General features: G+C 41.5%; 1 protein-coding gene across 4 annotated transcripts in view; it reads left to right on the top strand.

Annotated features, from left to right (window-relative positions):
- The first annotated feature begins 252 nt into the window (after positions 1-252).
- LOC108696328 overlaps positions 253-17,983 on the top strand; it is a 54,214-nt gene continuing 36,483 nt past the window's right edge. For 2 of the 4 annotated variants that reach the window (XR_005962507.1, XM_041569117.1), the window contains exons 1-5: positions 253-374; positions 5,008-5,092; positions 7,558-7,615; positions 10,985-11,096; positions 16,304-16,369. Coding sequence is in view for 3 of the 4 variants with exons in the window: in XM_041569117.1 (XP_041425051.1) it covers positions 283-374; positions 5,008-5,092; positions 7,558-7,615; positions 10,985-11,096; positions 16,304-16,369 (413 nt within the window). In the remaining variant the exon portion in view is untranslated. Of the gene's footprint in view, positions 375-4,294; positions 4,505-5,007; positions 5,093-7,557; positions 7,616-10,984; positions 11,097-16,303; positions 16,370-17,983 lie in introns of those variants that run through there. The other 2 variants (XM_041569116.1, XM_041569115.1) reach the window with 2 other exon arrangements.

Genomic DNA, 17,983 nt, shown 5'->3' with positions numbered 1-17,983 from the left:
TTTATTTATTTATTTTTCTTTTTTTCTTTTATTCTTCTCCAATTTTATAGCCGCTTGCCCACATCAATATGATCAACACTCCCCTATTTCTTATATGTGTACCCTCACGCACTTTTATGTACCTATTTCACTACTCTGTCCCATCCAACATGGCGGCTAAGTAACCCCCACACTGCCCCTCCCAACATGGTGACTATTTACTTCCTATAATATAGTATTGAACCTTTTGCCTTAACCCCGCCCCCATGATGCACTCCTTATGATGCACTTCCTGTTTGTAAGATGCTGGTTCCCCTCCAAACTCTCACTATAAAAGACACTCAGGCGTCCTTCGCCGGCACAGAGGCGCTAAGTGTGTATACTACTGCCAGATGGTGAGTCTTGTTATTTATTACCACACACCACTCTATGCCTTATCTGTTTTGTTAGTTATGACTTTATATTAACTTTGCAGCCCCACTATGTTTTTGCTCACTGCACTTCCCTTTTACCCTATTTACTGCACTTCACTTGTATAATTGTTGCATCCTCCAATACCTATCAACCTTTACTTTGGTATATCCCAAAACCCCCCCCCCCATTTTTTTAATAGCTAACCAATCCCTGCAACATACCTTTATCCCAGAATAATGACTACCATACATATTTTTGTAATACTAAAAAAGCTTTTGTTTTAATGAATAAGCATACAGCATACTATTTGTCACTTTGGTCTCTGGAATTCACAGCTGTAACTCCTATGTTTATTGCCTGAAGAAGCGGGTCTGAGCCCGTGAAACGCATTGCACTGATTGGAGTTCGTTAATAAATTTTGACTGCTTAATTACAGTCGTTTTGTGTTTGCTTGGAGGAGGTAAGTCCACTACTGCCTCCTCTGATTACCAAGTTTTGGTTTTTAAACTCGTTTATATCCTTTTATTCTTTTGGCGATGGGACTTGTTGTAGTTGATCATCGAACCTAATCCCGTCAAGGTCTGTAGGATCTGGGATGTGCGGCTATGGCGGCTGATGGGCCTTTGACTAGCAGGTTGTCCAAATAGGGGATGATGGGTATTCCTCTGAGTCTGAGCTCCTCCAGTGCTGCCGCCATCACTTTGGTGAAGGTGCGGGTTGCTGATGACAGACCGAATGGGAGAGCTACGAACTGCCAATGTTGTCCGTTCACAAAGAATCTGAGAAACTTGTGATGGGCCGGGTGAATGGGTGTATGGAGATACGCGTCTCTGATGTCTATGACTGACATGAACTCGTTGTCTTCCATGGACGCCAGAACTGACTGGATTGATTCCATCTTGAGGTCCTTTAGGTCTAAAACTGGTCTCAAGGAGCCGTCATTTTTGGGAACCAAGAAGAGGCTGGCGTAATATCCTTTGTGTGAGGCCCTGGTCGAATTGTACCTGCTGTCGCAAGGTCTTGGATGAGGAACGAGGAATGTTTTTGTTGTGATTCTGTTTGGATAGCCTGGACATGAAGAATCTGTGGGGTGGTCTTTGTATGAGTTCTATCAAAAGTCCTTGTGATACCACCCGAAGGACCCACTGGTCCTTTATTTTGCTTTGCCACACCTCCCGAAAGGATTGGAGTCGGCCTTCAAGGGGGATCCCTTCGGGGGTGGGCACTCCTTCATGCTGAGTTGGACTTGTCCTGAGAGGGCTTGGGGGGTGCCTTAGCGGCCGACCAACTGGATCTCTGCTTATTTTGGAAGCGCTAGCAGAAGTTGTTGTTGGTTCTATCCGTCTGGACCTTCGGCCCTGTCGGAAGGGACGAAAAAAGGGTCTGCTCTTGAAGGTTGCTCGCTTGGTTCTGGTTTGTGGGAGAAGGTTACTTTTGCCGCCTGTGGCCTGAGATATTATTTTATCAAGCTCAGCTCTGAAGAGAAGTTTTCCTTGAAAGGGAAGGCTGACTAGGGATCAGCTGTCCAAGACCGACAGTGGAAACAGTGTCTTCAATGTTAAGTGTGCTTAGCACCACCTGTATAATGCCTTCTACCTCTCTTTGAGTTCTAGGAGTGTCTAGGTCTGGATCTGAGTCGTCCTCTGAGAGCAGCTGCCCTTCCTCATCTGAAGGATGGAGTTATTCCCTCGGGGAATCTGGAGGTGAGGGTGTGGGGCGTTTGGTGCCGCAAGGCGGTTATCTATCCTGGTTGTATGAGAAAGGCGCTTGAGGACCTTGTCTAAGGTCTCGGGATGCGGGCCAGGTTTTGGATGCCTGCAAGTGAGAGGGAAAGTGCCCTAACCAGCTCGGAATCAGAAGTACTAGCCGGAAGCATCCGAAGCTGAGTGAACTTACAATTTGTGCAGGCTAGAAAGGAAACCTGTGCCTGAGGGTGTGTATGAGCTGAGGACTTGGAGGTCCTGGGCTCTTCTGTTTTGTCTGCCATAATGCTCCTTCCACCCTTGGTTTATTTATTTTTTTAATAAAATGGAGGCAGGGGATCCCAGCCTAAGATGCAGGGAGTAGTGGCAGGCTTAGTCTCTTACGTAGTCTGTGGAGACAGAAGAGAAAAGGCAGAGGGGGAAGAGTATTAGCAACACGTTGCCCTCAGCCTAATGCTGCATAATAGTGAGGGAGATAATTGCCTGTAAGCAAGGACAGAGTGACAGGATGCCCATGTGTAAGCACAGGGTATGGCAGCGCACACACAGTCGCTAGTAAGCTGCCATATCACTATGGGGACCAACAATGGAGGGATAGCCAGGTAGACCCGGAGCCTAAGCCTAAGGGGGTTGAATGGTGAGTGGTACTCACCTATGCAGCCAGCTGTACCGTGTCCGTCTTTCTTTTGCTCCCTGGAAAAAAAAACACACCAAAAAAGAATATATGTGTAAGAGTACACACACACATATCTACAGAATAGGTGTATGTCGCTGCTGCAGATCTCCGTAGAGCGGGAAGACAGCGCAGGGAGTAAGGAGCGAGCCTGCAGTCCTCCAGGGAGCGGGAAGGCTATAGGGCAGAGGGGTATCAGCTGGAGAGGCCCTTGAGTGGATCAGTGGCCCCTCAATGTGGCATGATCTTGACTGGAGTCCTGATCAAATGCTCCAGCCACAGGAAAAAATGTGTCCTCTCCTTCTGAGGACACTAAACGAAACTGAAGGCAGTAGGAGGAGGCAGGTGATGAAGCCCAGAGCAGGAGGAGGAGCCACATTTAACAAGTTAGTGCCCATTCTCCAGCTGCAGGATCTTCATCCTCACGGTGCCTGTGTCCCCCAACTAGGCAAGAGAAAAAGGACCTGGTTTCTTCAGCAATTAAAGGTAGCCTCAGCTAGCCCTACTTCAGCTGTTCTAGAAACTTAAGACGTTCACCAGGGGTCCCTATCTCTCAGATCCAGGGGCGGTAAAACACCTGCCAGGGCTGGGGCCGGTATTACAAATTTACCGGCAATGTAGCTGTTGGTAATTTGTAATACCCTTTACGAAAGCCCTTGCCCTCCAGTATAAACGTACATTTCCTTTGGCTTCTGCAATGTGGCCCGCCCCTTTTGCGGTGCTACCCAGTGGCCCCACCCCTTTTTGTGTTGCTGGCCACCAGCTCCGCCCCCTTTTCATCACGGTCCGCCCCTTTATTATCTGCCCCCACCACTGACAGGTATTTTTTTTTTTTTTTTTAAAAGGTGGTAACCCTAGGCGCTTCTTGCATTAATGTTTGCAATGCCACCCCCCTGCCCCTCACAATTATCTTTTAATAAGCGGAAATTCTGCTCTTTAAGTTCCAGGAGTGGCTTTTGCCAACCCTTGTTAACTTCTGGGGAAACGCTGCCTGAGGCAAGTTACTCACCTTGCCTCTTGGCAGAAAGGCCCCTGCTCAGATCAGATACCAGGTCTAATTTTCCAAAAAAGCCAGTCTCAAAACCAGCCAAAAGCCACTTCAAAAGTAGCCCAATAAGTGCATTGAAAAAAATCTAAAATATGATAGAAAATATGTGAAAACATGCCTCCGTGTCGGCATTGAAACACATGCTGTATTGCAGGCTGTATTACAGACAGGTTGGGACTGAGAGACTAGAACTGCAACAAATAGATAAATAGCTTTCTACTCACATTGCATTCTGGGTATTGTAGATTTACATAAACCTTTGCAGTAGGCAATTGTTAAATAAAAACTACATTACCCAACATGCACTGGGACGGCATACCAGCTACACTAGGGGGGGGGACTGGCTAGTTTTCAAAGTACAAACCAGTCAAAAGCCCCCAAAAATAGTGCAAATCCATACCTTGACTAGTTTGTATTTCGGAAACCACCTGGGCTTTAAATTAGTTGCCAAATTTGGCGCGAATTTTTTTTTTTAGCAATTCTGCTCTTGTGCTGCTGAGTAGATTGGAAGAGAGAATACACAGGCAGCAACAAGCATGCTTGCCTCTGATTGGCGCCTGCTGCACACATAGGTCTGAGCAGTAGGAGAGGGATCGGGCTACAGCAGAAAACAACAAGGAAATGACTGAAGCTTCCTGTGGCTGCAGAGGAAATCGGATTGATTATTTCAGCAACAGTAAGACTAAAGTAAAGCATTTATATTTTTAAAGTTGCTTGTCTATCAGAATCCCTTAATTTAATAGGAATACTTTACATCCCATTTAATAGACTTGCCCTGTTTGGTTAAGCAATACTATTTTGGCTCAAACATGTTGCTAGCTAGCATTGTGCTTCCCACACTGGGAGGGAGCATAGCACTAACTAGGAGCAATGGGATGGGTTCCCCCAACCAGAATGCAGGCACTGTTAGGCTACACTGGGATAAACAACTCTGGTATGTTAGATGGGATTATAAAAATTGTGTCCTATTAGACTGCGGACATTATTTACTGTACAAAAATCTCAAAGATGGTAGTCTGTGTTGTTTAAAGTATAAGAAATGGTCAAGTCTACAAAACAGTAATCAGGTTGCCGTATTTATTAGTGTAAAATGTCTCTGTGTTATCCAATATATCAAATATAGAATATCAATTTGAAATTTTACTATGTGTAATGAACTTGAAAGAAAAAATGTTTTTTTGTTGTTGCAGTTCACTTTTTATTATGAAGAAGATAACAGACCCAAGTAAACAAAAGATGGCTATTCCGAAAAAGAATTCACAGCTGCAGAAAAAAGTTAAAACTTTAATAAGTATTAGTTTAATGATTTTCTAAATAGTTTTTAAGCAAATTCCTGTTTATATGCTGTGTGTTTTAACTCAATATTGCATCCACATTTTGCCCACCGGTGTGTTTGAGTAGACGAAGAATGGTTACATACAGGAGAGACCTGGATAATTATGTATGGGCACCATCCAACCTGTAATCGTTCTTCAAAGACAACTTGTCTCTGCAGAACAGAGTGGCACTTCTCTTTGGTCAATGTGTAGTTTATCCTATGCAAGTATACAACTTCAGAACAGGCAAAACAGACTTGCACTTTAATATTTCCACCATCATGTTTGCTTGTATATTTTAAGCATTGTGATTTAAAAGGTAAACTACACCCTAACAATAGTTGAAATAAATGTACTCTGAATACTTCTCCGAGCACTTATATAATTTACCTGACATTATTATTGTAATGGGTTTTCAGATATTTGCAGTTATAAACTAAGGCTAGATTTTCAGCTCAACACCCTTTTTCACAGTTATAGTATCACTTACCCTAATAATTGTGCTGCCTATGTCATCCGTAAACCTTAAGGTCTAGGACTCCAAATATTTTATAAACCACTATAAATGTTCGCATTCCTACATTTTAGCTTTTATACCTCTCCCAGAACCAACTCAAAGGTCCTCCAGACAATTATAGCTATTCTTAATGATGAACTAATTCCAAAACTATTCTAGGCAGTTCAGCTAAATTTTAAACTGACAAAAAGTTGTGTATCCCCAACACAATATGTTTTGTTTTGGGGAGCACAATTGATGCAGCAAAAAGGTCTGGTCTCTCTTCCTTTACAATAAAGTTTCACAGTTATTAGAGCAGGTTTTGTCTTTTATGAGTCAGACCCAGTGCTGTGGAGTTGGTACCTAAATCCTTCAACTCCTCAGTTTATGGTATGGTTTATTTTTCAATTGTTTTTGGTTTATGTAGTTTAACTTTAATTTTGGTTTAGAATTACCAAAAAGGATATGGTTTATATTTTTGAGCTTTGGCAGTGATAAAATGACTTGCTTGTATGTTGTACTTAATTTCTTTCAACCAACATGGAAAATACATTAGGAACAGTAATGCCAAAAACTGAAAGGGTATCAAAGTAATTAAAATATAATGTACTGTTGCTCTGCACTGGTAAATCTGACATGTTTGTTTGGGAAAACAAGCTATAGGTTATATAAACAAGATGGTGTGTAATGATGGAGGCAGCCATTAAAGTTGGAAAAAAGGAGAACAGGCCTAGTACATACAGGTTGAACAGCTCCCCTATGGCTACGCAGCAGCTTTGTGAGATAAACTATAGTAGTCTTTCTGATGTAAACACACAGCTTTTTCCAGTGTAGATCAAGTCATACATTATATTTTAATTACTTTGATACACATTCATTTTTTGGTGTTACTGTTCCTAATGTAATTTCCATGTTGCTTGAAAGATGTTAAGTACAACATAAAAGGCATTTGCACAAAATTGTAAAATGTATTGATTTTACTATATTGTACATGTGCAAGCCCAAACCTACATATGGGATTAGAAGAAAGATGGTGGCACTTCTTTAGATCCCCTGACGAGCCTGGGAAAATAACTTGCCTAAAGGTGGCATACACTATAAGATCCGCTCGTATGGCAAGGTCGCCAAATGAGCGGATCTTAACCCAATATGCCCACTAACGGCTGGGCAATATTGGATGAATCCGAATGTTCGGCTCTGGGGCCGAACGATAGGATTACAATAGTACGAATGGGCTCAGATGGGTCGCAGGACTGCATCAACTAGCAGATACGGTTCTGGATCGTACAAAACCCCCCCCCCCAAACTTGACCGATCGATAGCTGCCTAATTTTTGGCCTGATATCGATCAGGAGGACCCGTTGGGAGCCCCCACACATGGGCAGATAAGATGCCGATATCGGCATCTTTAATCTGCCCGTGTATGGCCACTTTAACATTTTTGCACTCCCCAATGATGTAGCCATTCCTTGTCCTTTAACATAGGTATTGCTTAAATACTGACTCAATTCATATTATTCATTAGTAGGACATATGGCACCATTTGAATTCATTAAGTGTGTCCACAAGCCATTTAATCAAATTGAGTATTAAGATGTTTGATTTAAACTTATCGGACATATTGAAATATTTGTTCGGTATGATTTCATTTTTTTTTTCTTGGTATCAGTCATTTGCATTTTTTACTTGTAGATGTTGAATATATGCACTCTTCCCCCCCCCCCTCATTGATATTGGGTTTAGCATTTATCATGCATCATCTGGTATAATAAATATATGCAGCATCATGCTAATGAGGAGTGCTATCTAATTATGTATTGATTTGATATTACATAGTATCTTTGTTAGGTTTTATTTATATATGTACACCACATTCCCATAATGCTCATTGTCGCTTTAATGTAATAAGTTTGCCACATTAATTTTAGGTGAGAAAACAGAATCAGCAGAGTACAGGACTGAAGGCAAAATCCAGCAAAATACAAGGTATTGGCCCTATTTGTTTGTATAGGTATTCGCAGCAAATTATGGGAAGGCCACCTCCCAAAAGCTTCATTTTAAGCAAATTATAGTAATTTTAAAAAATTATTTCATTTGACTCTATAATAATAAAACAGTAAACATTTTTATTAAAAGGTTTAAACATCCTTTGACAGGCTATTTTTTTTACACAAAGACAAAGGGTGTTTAAACCTTTTACTAAAATAACGATGGTACTCACTGTTTTGATATCCTTCTCAAGATGAAAGTCTCTGGGGCATGGGCACCAAGACTCCCTATATGATCTTAACTAATCTGCAAGTATCCATATTGTTGTCATATCAATCCTACTGATTACATGTTAAATGTTTTATTTCCTTTTTAAACATACATCACACTTACATACAACAATAAGTACATACGCAGTCTAATCCATGTAAAGTTGAAACGGTGGATATAATGGACAAGCTGTCGCCAAGCATAATACAATAAAGTTGTTAAAAGGTAGGGGCGGACACTCCCACATACCATTGTACGATACTGCTAAGGGCTAGGTTGGGACCCTCTAGAGTATTAAGGAGAGTCAAGACTCGCCGGAGTGAGTGGGAAGGATTGATCTTAACTGGGACTCACTACTAAGGAATCGGGTCAATGTCATTCCATGCGCCCCAAATTTTATCAAATTTCATTGGTGCCCCCCTAGCCTCATAGGTGAGTTTATAGAGCGGTATTACACTATTAACTAATTGTATCCAAGTTTTGAGAGAGGGTGGGAGATTACCCATCCAGTGGAGGGCTACAGTTTTTTTTTGCATAAAAAAGTAGGATACGGAAACAAATTCGGGCATATTTGGGTGGGATTATCTCTTCTAAGACCCCCAGAAGGCAAATATTGGGATTAATTACTCTTGGGAAGTCCTGGTTATCCGCTAGATACTTTACGACTTGTGTCCAGAAGCTCAGAATGTGATGGCATTCCCAGATTAAATGGAATTGATGACACCTGGGGCATGAGTCACTAGGGATTTGGCCCATCTGTTTAAGTCGTTTGGGGTATACGTAAACATGGTGCATAATTTTGTACTGTATTAGTTTGTCTTTCAACAAGATCAGGCCAGTGTATACGTGCTCTATTGCTTCCTCCCAGTCATCTTGCTCAAGGCCTACAATTTTGGAAGTCCACCAATCTTGTGCTAATTGAAAAGGCTTGGGGCCGGATAGAAGGAGTTGGTGGTAAAGCAGGGACATTAGTTTTGTTGGGTTGGTATCATGAAGAGTTTCTTCTATGGTAAGGCAAGACTGTTGGGGGGGGGGGGTAAGAGTACTAAATTGGGTATAAAAGGTATGTCGTAGTTGGAGGTACTTAAAGAGTAGAAATTTGCATTGGATGGCATATTCGTTGAAGTGCGGGATAAGTAGGGAAGGTGTGATTATCAAGGAGGTCCTTCAGGCATTTGATACCCTGGTTTGGCCATCTAAAGTGAATTTCCCCGGAGTGGGAGGTGGGGGGGATAATGGGGGTGGTGCATAGCCCAGGATCTTGAGGGCTACCAGCCAAGCCTTATGTGGGGTAGTTAGCGTAGATGGTAAAGGGCCAGAATCCTTGGGGTTTCCGATAAGGGAATTTGCGAAGGCTCTCCCATGAGGTTAGCAAGAGAGCTTGCAGTTGCGAGTTTGGGTTGTATGGGTCAGGGTTAAAACACCAGTGAAGGTAATATATTTGTGAAGCTAAGTAATACCAATGAAAGTTGGGAGGGCCAATCCTCCCTCCCCGCATGGGGCGCACAACTTGGTCCAAGCTATTCTGGGTGTTTTATTGTTCCAGAGAAAGGGGATCAGAATTTGATTTATGTCTATGAAGTAGTTTTTGGGGATAAATACAGGTGCATTGTGGAGGAGATAGAGAATTTTGGGGGGGTTGATCATTTTGATGACATTGACCCTACCCCAGATAGATAAGGGCAGTTTAGTCCAGCGGTTTAACGTGTTGGTCAGATTGCATGAGGTTTAAGGCAGTATATTTGGTGAGGTTTGAATGGATTCACACCTAGATATTTGAATTGAGTAGCCCACTCCAGATGGGTCCCATTTGGAAAAGACTGGGGTTGGTCAGGTTCTATGGGGAATAAAACAGATTTTTCCCAGTTGACTCGCAGACCGGAGAATCTGCAAAATTGATTGACCAAGTCAAGGAGGGTAGTGAGGGAGTCGTTAGGATCAGCTAAATATTTAAGGAGGTCATCTGCAAAGAGGGAGTTTTTTTTCTTGTATAGTGCCATCGGTTAAGCCTTTGATGAGAGGAAAGTGTCTAGTCAATATTGGTAATGGTTCTATTGCTAGGGGAATAGAAATGGAGAAAGGGAATGTTAAATGTTTTTAGTAGACTTAAGGTATGGTGATCCAGATAATAGAAAGATCCCTTATCTACAAAAACCCCAGTCCCAAGCATCCTATACATGTATGTATTTTGAACTGCCTATGAAACTAAAAATACATTGAGTGCTGCAAATATAATATGATAAAACTATTTTAAAAATCCCCCTTTTACTTTAAAAGGCAAATTAAAGGACGTAGGGCAGAAATGTTGCACATTATGTTTGGGCTTCTTCTACACCAGCTTAAAGCAACCACAAACCTTTAACAGGGAAGATCTGTGCCACCAATTATGCTCTAGTAGCTCGCTTTCTATGGTATTTATGCTCTCTGTGCTGCTGTCAGTTAGTGAGCATAGGGGCCAACTCACTATTTTTTTTTAATTTTTTTTTTTGCTTCACAATATGCGACAACCCCCCAGAGAACACACATCACGTGAGTGCTGCTGACACTTGCTAACAAAATCCAAGATAGGGAACTCCTGTGACAACTGTGAAAAGCTGAATTATTACTAATATAGAGATGCTGAACTTTTAGGCTAGTGCACTAAGTTTAGTATATAAAATATGACATTATTTTGACTACTTGTATCTGGATTAAACCAGCCATAAATATGTGATAAATGTGACACTAGGCAGTCTAACTTCGCAGTGACAACATCCTTTTTCCTTTCTCACCCCAGCAGCCTATCAACAGAACATTGGGAATGTAACAAACTCCCTGACACATGCATTGCTAAAAATGCTTCCAGTAGTATTGTTTTGCCACCAATATGGCTTCATGCAGCTTAGTGTGGATCAAGTAGAAGGTCAATACGAATTATTTATTTAAAAATGACTTTTGGAGACGGCCTAACTGTACTTTTGAGCTTTGTGGATAACTGATTGGATTTGATTTAAACCATGAAACTATGCATGCAGTCCCTTCTAATTAGTCTTTGCTTCCTACTCTTTGCTTTCATGGCAGATTTTTTGGACATCATTTTTTTTATTCTGTATATAGGGCTGAAAGAATTAGATGGAAGATCTGTGCAAGGGACTAAGGCTAAAATTTACAAACCTCTTGCGAACAGTATTGTAGAGCATATAGAAATGTGCCTTGAAACTGCTACACTGTAAGTAAATTTTTTTGTGAGTGCTTACCTAATAATGTATATATGCATCAGTACAATTATACATGTGTATTTTATTTTTAAATTGGCAATTTTTTTTTTTTTTTTTAAATCAGCAGTCATAGTGGATTTACATTGGAAAATGTAATAGTTGGCATATGTATATTTTTGTATTTTATTTTTTCTTCTGTTTTTGCATGTAAACAATAACAATACCCATTTTCTCAAATAGCACAATTGGTCAAGTTTTACAAAAGAAGATTATTATTTTCCCTCCTTACATTTTTAAGAACAATGTCTCAGATATCCCATTCTCTTTAGCAACAAACCCATCTATGACCATTCATGCCCCCATATATAATAGAAGTAACCCATACAACCAATAAGACGTTTTCTCTTAAACAGGTGACCAATAAACACTACCTGCTGTTTGGTTACTATTGGTGATTAGCCTGGAAGCAAACTTTGCACCTTTTAAACATTACTCCAATTTTATTTGAGTATTTTTTACAGCGATGTGGCAGTGGCAACACAAAATTTGAGATATTATCAAAAATGAGAGAAATTTAAAAAAAATTATTACAGTTGCTTGTAGGCTTTCAAGCACCTGATGATTTTTAATAAAGATGTTCTGTGTTGCGTAATTTTGTAGTACATTGCTGAGACATTTAACTGAAATTGATAAGATATATAGTGCTCAATAAATAAGCTAATTGTAATAAGCCCCCTGTTGGGTTTGGCCAGGAGACACTCATTAGTAAAAGTACTTAAATAAAATCTTTAAGGCGATGCTCATGGCTGGCATCTAGGAATCAACAACAGGGTGTAGACACATACAGCCAAAGCATAAAATCTTTGCTACTAATATCAGTGGTATCACACACACACACTTCTTGTTCGTGCCATAGGAACTACTTGACTGACAGAAGGAAAATGTGTGTCTGTCATGGCTATTCGGCAGATTCCACCCCCCCCCCCTCAATTGCAATTTTTATTACTTGTACCTGTGAGTTTTTTTGGGTAGTAATACATGAAATTGTGTTTGATGGGTTTGCCACTCAGCCCATGAGAACCCTTTTGGATTTCTAAACCTCGGCAAGGGCTAATCAGCGTGCAGCATAGGTTTTTTTTTTTTGTTTTTTTTTTTTTTAAGCCCAAACTGACCTTCCTTGCCAGATCAATTTGGTTCCTGGAATGACTAGTGTTGTGAGCGTAGTGAGAAATCTACCTTCTTATTGTGAATATTACTTGTAAAACTCAACTTATTACTCTGTAATCTTTCTGCATAGCCTTGACCCAGCCTGTCTGACCTTCCCTAGCTTCTGACTAATTGTGTAACTCTCACATGCAAAACAGTTATGCAGCTGTGTGTGCAGCTCTCTCGGTGCTGCTGAATATTAGATCCTCTTAGAGCAGTTGCTCTCTCTGTGACTTCCCTGTTGCCAGACTAACAGCTCCTTCTCACAGTTCAGTTTTCCGACTGAGCGCCATATAATCAGAGAGGGAGATAAGAGTACTCAGAAGTGCCTTAAGCACATTAACCCCTTCTTAACAAATGGTAAATAGAGGATCTAGGGGATTTGTATATTTGTACTGTGCCATCCAGCTATGAGTTCTGGGGGTATTTATATATGGAATTGCCACTTTAACATCCTGCTATGAGTTCTGCCACTGTCATCCTGGGTCATTGATACCCCTCCTCCCCACTGGACACAATGACCGTGACATCTTCGGCATAGGCAGTGACCCTCCAGGCTCTCCGGGGTGCCAGGGAACCCAAGCCAAAGCATCACCATAAAGCTGTCATATTGGGGGATCTATGGCGAAGACAAACAGCAGGGAGCTCAAAGGGTAACCTTGCCTGATACCAGAAGAGACCGAAAAGGACTTACCTGACTAGCCATTCATAAGAGGGAAGTTTTCAGCCCTGCAATACAAAACTTTAAGCCAATTGATAAACCTCCCTGGGAGACTGAATCTGCGAAGGAGCAACCAGAGATATTTGTGGTTGATCCTATCGAAGGCCTTAGACTGCTCTAGCGTCAGCAGGTACTTTCCCCATTCACAGACCCTGCATCGCTCCAAAGCCTCCCAGATGCCAAGGGCATCAGAAAATGTGCTATAGCTTTTAATGGAGCAGTGCTGCGAGGGGCCAAGTAATCTCCCTGTGAGAAGAGAGATAATTAAACAAGACTTGTACCAGAATCTTCCTGTACATATTGAGATGGGATATGGTGTGCCAATTCTCAATTCTGGTCTGATCAAACCCTTGGAGAACAAGATTAAGGATGAGTGTCTTATGGAGAGAGTAAGCCCTCTTCCAGGAAGCTATTGAATACCTCCGAGACAAGGTGCCAAGGTGTCTCAAAACTCCTTATAAAACTTGACCATAAGACAGTCAGGCCCTGGCGACTTTTTAAGGTTAAAGGCTATCAATAACCGTCATAACTTCATCAACCTCAATCACCAAATCATCAAACGGTATGCATTACCTCGCTGAATAGGGGTCTCGTCCAGGAAGGAAGACATCCTAGCCTGGCTGAGTTTTAGCTCCATCAAGAGTCCAGCATAAAAGTTTTCAACAACTCCGAAACCAAAGTCTCAAGCACCCCGGCCTCGTTTTGCAAGCCATGTACAGAAACTTCTTCCCTACAGTTCTGGTGAGTGGTAGGGCCCGTAATCCCTTTCCAGAACCAGGGAAGAGTACATGTCATACTGGTACTCCTTCATCAGAGCCTTAACTCCCCATGATCACCGCCATCAGACACCAGTCTGTCAAACGCCTTCTTCCCTGATGGTGGTGGCATCCTTAAACTGGCCCTCCACTGTTTCTACAGCTGTTATTGCCCTTCCCCAGAGGTCCCAGCAGGGTAAGTTTGTTTTAATGAACAGCTCACAAGTCTCTATCCCAGACACACTGACAGAGACCAGAGAACACAGGGAGCTGGCTTACCTCGAGGGGAGTCCTGAGTAGCAGGAACAGTTGGGCCTGCAGGAGTTCGTAATGCAGGGAAATCCTCCTCTGCAAATACAAATGATGGTGTTGCTTGTTCTTTACAGCTTTCTTCCTGATTTAAACGTACTCCCTCAGATAAATGTTCTCAATTTTATCCACAGAGAAACAATTTGTGGGGGTTCAGGGTTGCTGACTCCAGGGCCTTAATCTCGGTGAGGATCTGCTGTACCTGGAGGAGGTGTTGCACTTTCATCACTGGAGGACACAGAGATGGATCACTGTTTCATTTTCAGATTGTCCTTGTCCCACTGCCTCTTCTCCTTACTCTCCTTAAATGTTTCCTGGTTGTCAAAGGTCTCCTTTACAGGGGCAATCCTCTGCCCCAGCAGAGATCATTCTACCTCCAGATCTTCAAGCTTCTCCTGGAGGACAGCAATCTCCTGCTTCTTCTTGGGTCTGGTACTGCTGGTCATCCTGCAGCACTTTCTTTTCTTGCTCTTTATCTGGGCTATAAGGGACTATGTCTCCGCTTTTTTTGTTCATGTAAGCCCTGATGCAGGCAGCCATTTTCACTTGGAAGTCCTGGTCTTCTGGCTTCAGTGCTGGTAATCATGCTGCAAACTCCTCTGCTGAGCCATCTACAGTAGGTGTTTCTCCTGGCCCTCTGCTTCCAATCCATGATAGCTCTTAGTAGCCAATCCACCAGGCCTAGATCTGGATTAAGCCTGGGGCTGGCCTGACAGAGCAAGCCCAGACCGAAGCATGGGCTTTAGGATGAAATCTGGAGGGTGCGTGAGGTAAAGCAGGCCCAAACACTCAACATAGAATTGCCAATGTACCATCCTGCTATGGGTTCTAGGGGTATATGGAAGTCTGAAAAAAACTAAATTCACAAAACTCTCTGTTTCTCAAAAGTAAAGAAATTAAACTTCATTTACCTGGTATATAGCTTCCATGTTCTATCAATTACTGCTAGTGAGCAGAACATTGGTGCCAGGTGTGCTTCAGGTCTCATAATCCATACCCACCAAGCAGCCATTTGTTGTATTATTGCATTAATAATCTTAATATGTTCTCCTGGGTTTGCAGATTTTAAACAAATCTTGCCTCCTTTGCTATGGTTTGGTTTTCCTGAAAATTTGGTAAAAGTACTGGTAGAATGGGTCGAGTCTGAATGGTCTGGGCAAAAAGTGGGTTACGCACACTGCAAATACTTTTTCTCTGAGGCCCCCAACCAAAATCATCTTCTGCTGTCTATGCCCAGGATCCTGTGATATATAATTTAAAACTAACCATTTCCACTTACCATTTTCAGTATAGTAACCACTACTACTAAACTGACCTTCCTTTAAACAAGATAGGGTTGTCTATATATTTCATTTTATTTATGATTGCTAATTGTGTCATTCATAATTGATCTCACCATTCTAATATTAATTTTTATTTTTTCAGGCATTTTGTTCTGTATCTGTAAATTGCATAAGTTTGTGAAGTTAATTAAAAAAACAGTAAATGGTCTCTGGGGGTCTGTGCATTTCGCCTCTTTGGGTAAAGCCAGACGAGGAGATTCGGGGAAATTTTGTTGCCTGGCGTCTTTTGCGCGACTATCTCCCCGAACTGCCACAGCATCTTTTCCCCATAGGCTACAGCGCAAAATCGCCTGTGCAAATGCACACGCGGCGATGCGTTTTCAATAGTCGCCCAAAATTGCAACTTTGGGCGACTATTGAAAACGCATCACCGTGTGTGCATTAGCGCAGGCGATTTTGCGCTGTAGCCTATGGGGAAAAGACGCTGAGGCAGTTCGGGGAGATAGTTGCGCAAAAGACGTGGCGATAAGTCGCCAGGCGACAAAATCTCCCCGAATCTGGCCTTACCCTTACCCTGAAAAGTTTTCACAGTGTAATGCAAGCTGCTCCTCACCTTGTTCCATTGTGAAGTAATGGATTTTGGGACTTAAAGGTCCTCTGCTTTCCAGACAACTGCTTTCCAAGATGGAAAGCAGAGGTACTTCAAGCCCCAGAATTCATATTTTTTAATTTTGCAAATTCAGACAATGTGTATGTAGATTTTTAATTAATCTTATAAAGTGTATTTTCCCTTTAATCTTGTCTAATAAATTGCAGTGTGCTTCAAATATATCACATTTATCACAAAATGTTTAAAAGTTATAAACTGCATATAAATATACATGCAGATTTGCATAAATACATAGAGGAAAGTAACAATGACATTTTTTTTTAATTTTTTGCAGCTCAGTCAGCCGTGACCTTCGTACATCTCAGTATGTTCAAGATTCCCAGAGGTGCCTCAAGCAGAAGTAAGATAGCAAGTGATCTGCTGCAAGCATAAACAAATCAAATCGGATGCATTTTTTGTTTTCTTATTTGACACTAGTCACAGTAAAAGGTTTGTTCCATATGGGACCTTTTATCCAGAATGCTCGGTAACCAATCTGTGAAAACAAAGAGAGCTGCAAAGCAGGAAGTAGGGATGCACCGAATCCACTATTTTGCCCCGAATCCTTTGTGAAAGATTCAGCCGAATCCGAACCCTAATTTGCGTATGCAAAATAGGGATGGGAAGGGGAAAACATTTTTACTTCCTTGTTTTGTGATGAAAAATCACGTGATTTCCCTCCCCACCCCTAATTTGCATATGCAAATTAGAATTCGGGTTCGGCTGGCCAGAAGGATTCGGCCGAATCCCGAACCGAATCCTGGATTCGGTGCATCCCTAGCAGGAAGAAATGTTATGTTAGACATCCAGTCACTCCAGCCTTTATACATTGTTGGCTAACTAATTATATTAGAAACATTTTTTATTTTGTACAGCTCTGTACTATTTACACGGTTTTTATTTTTACCCTAAACAATTCCTAGAAAATAATTTAAGCATTAAATAAACCAAATAGGCTGGTTTTGCTTTCAATAAGGATTAATTTATAGCTTAGTTTCGATAAAATACAAGCCTCCTGTAATTTTGCTGTACAGAAACCTTATTGCCTTGAGCAAGTCATATACCTGCAGCCTAGTGATGGGAAAACTTGATTTTACAAAGTTATATCTGGGAACTTTTAAAGGAATTATGTCATAAGAAAACATGTTTTTTACAAAATGCATCAGTTAATAGTACTCCTTCAGCAGAATTTTGCATCCGTTATTCAAAAGAGCAAACATATTTTTCTATATTTCATTTTGAAATCTGACATTGGGCTAGACATGTTGTCAGTTTCCCTTAGGGATGCAACAAATCCACTATTTTGGATTCAGCCGAACCCCAGAATCCTTTGAGAAAGATTCGGCCGAATACAGAACCGAATCCTAATTTGCATATGCAAATTAAGGGTGGGAAGGGGAAAACATTTTTTACTTCCTTGTTTTGTGACCATGTCCCTCCCCACCCCTAATTTGCAGATGCACATTAGGATTCAGTTCGGCTTGGCAGAAGGATTCGGCCAAATCCTGGATTCGGTGCATTCCTAGTTTCCCTGGTTCCCTCAACCATGTGAATTGTGCTCAGATAAACTTCAGTCACTCTTTACTGCCCCCAGCAGCCCATCAGCAGAACAAATGGAAGGCAACCGATAACAGCTTCCTGCATTGCTAAAAATATTCCTATGCCCCACCTAGTGGTAGATATGAGAGCACCACTCAATAATCAAAATTCAAGTCCTACTTTGGCTCCTTTTACAGTGAATAAGAGAAACATTAGCCTGTCTGAAAGCAGTTCCATTGTGAAGGGCTGGCTCTTTCTGTAAGCACATGACCAGACAAAATGACCTGAGACCAATATTACAATATTGGTCACCGATATTACAAATAAAAAAAACATTTACTGGGTCCAGAATAAAATTTTAAATGGTAGAATGATTTACTTGCAGTGTACACTGTGTAATTTAGTACAGGTATGGGATCAGTTATCCTGAAAGCTC

Source organism: Xenopus laevis, chromosome 7L, assembly GCF_017654675.1.
Source record: "Xenopus laevis strain J_2021 chromosome 7L, Xenopus_laevis_v10.1, whole genome shotgun sequence".
NCBI lineage: Eukaryota > Metazoa > Chordata > Amphibia > Anura > Pipidae > Xenopus > Xenopus laevis.
This window is presented reverse-complemented; position numbering and strand designations above follow the sequence as displayed.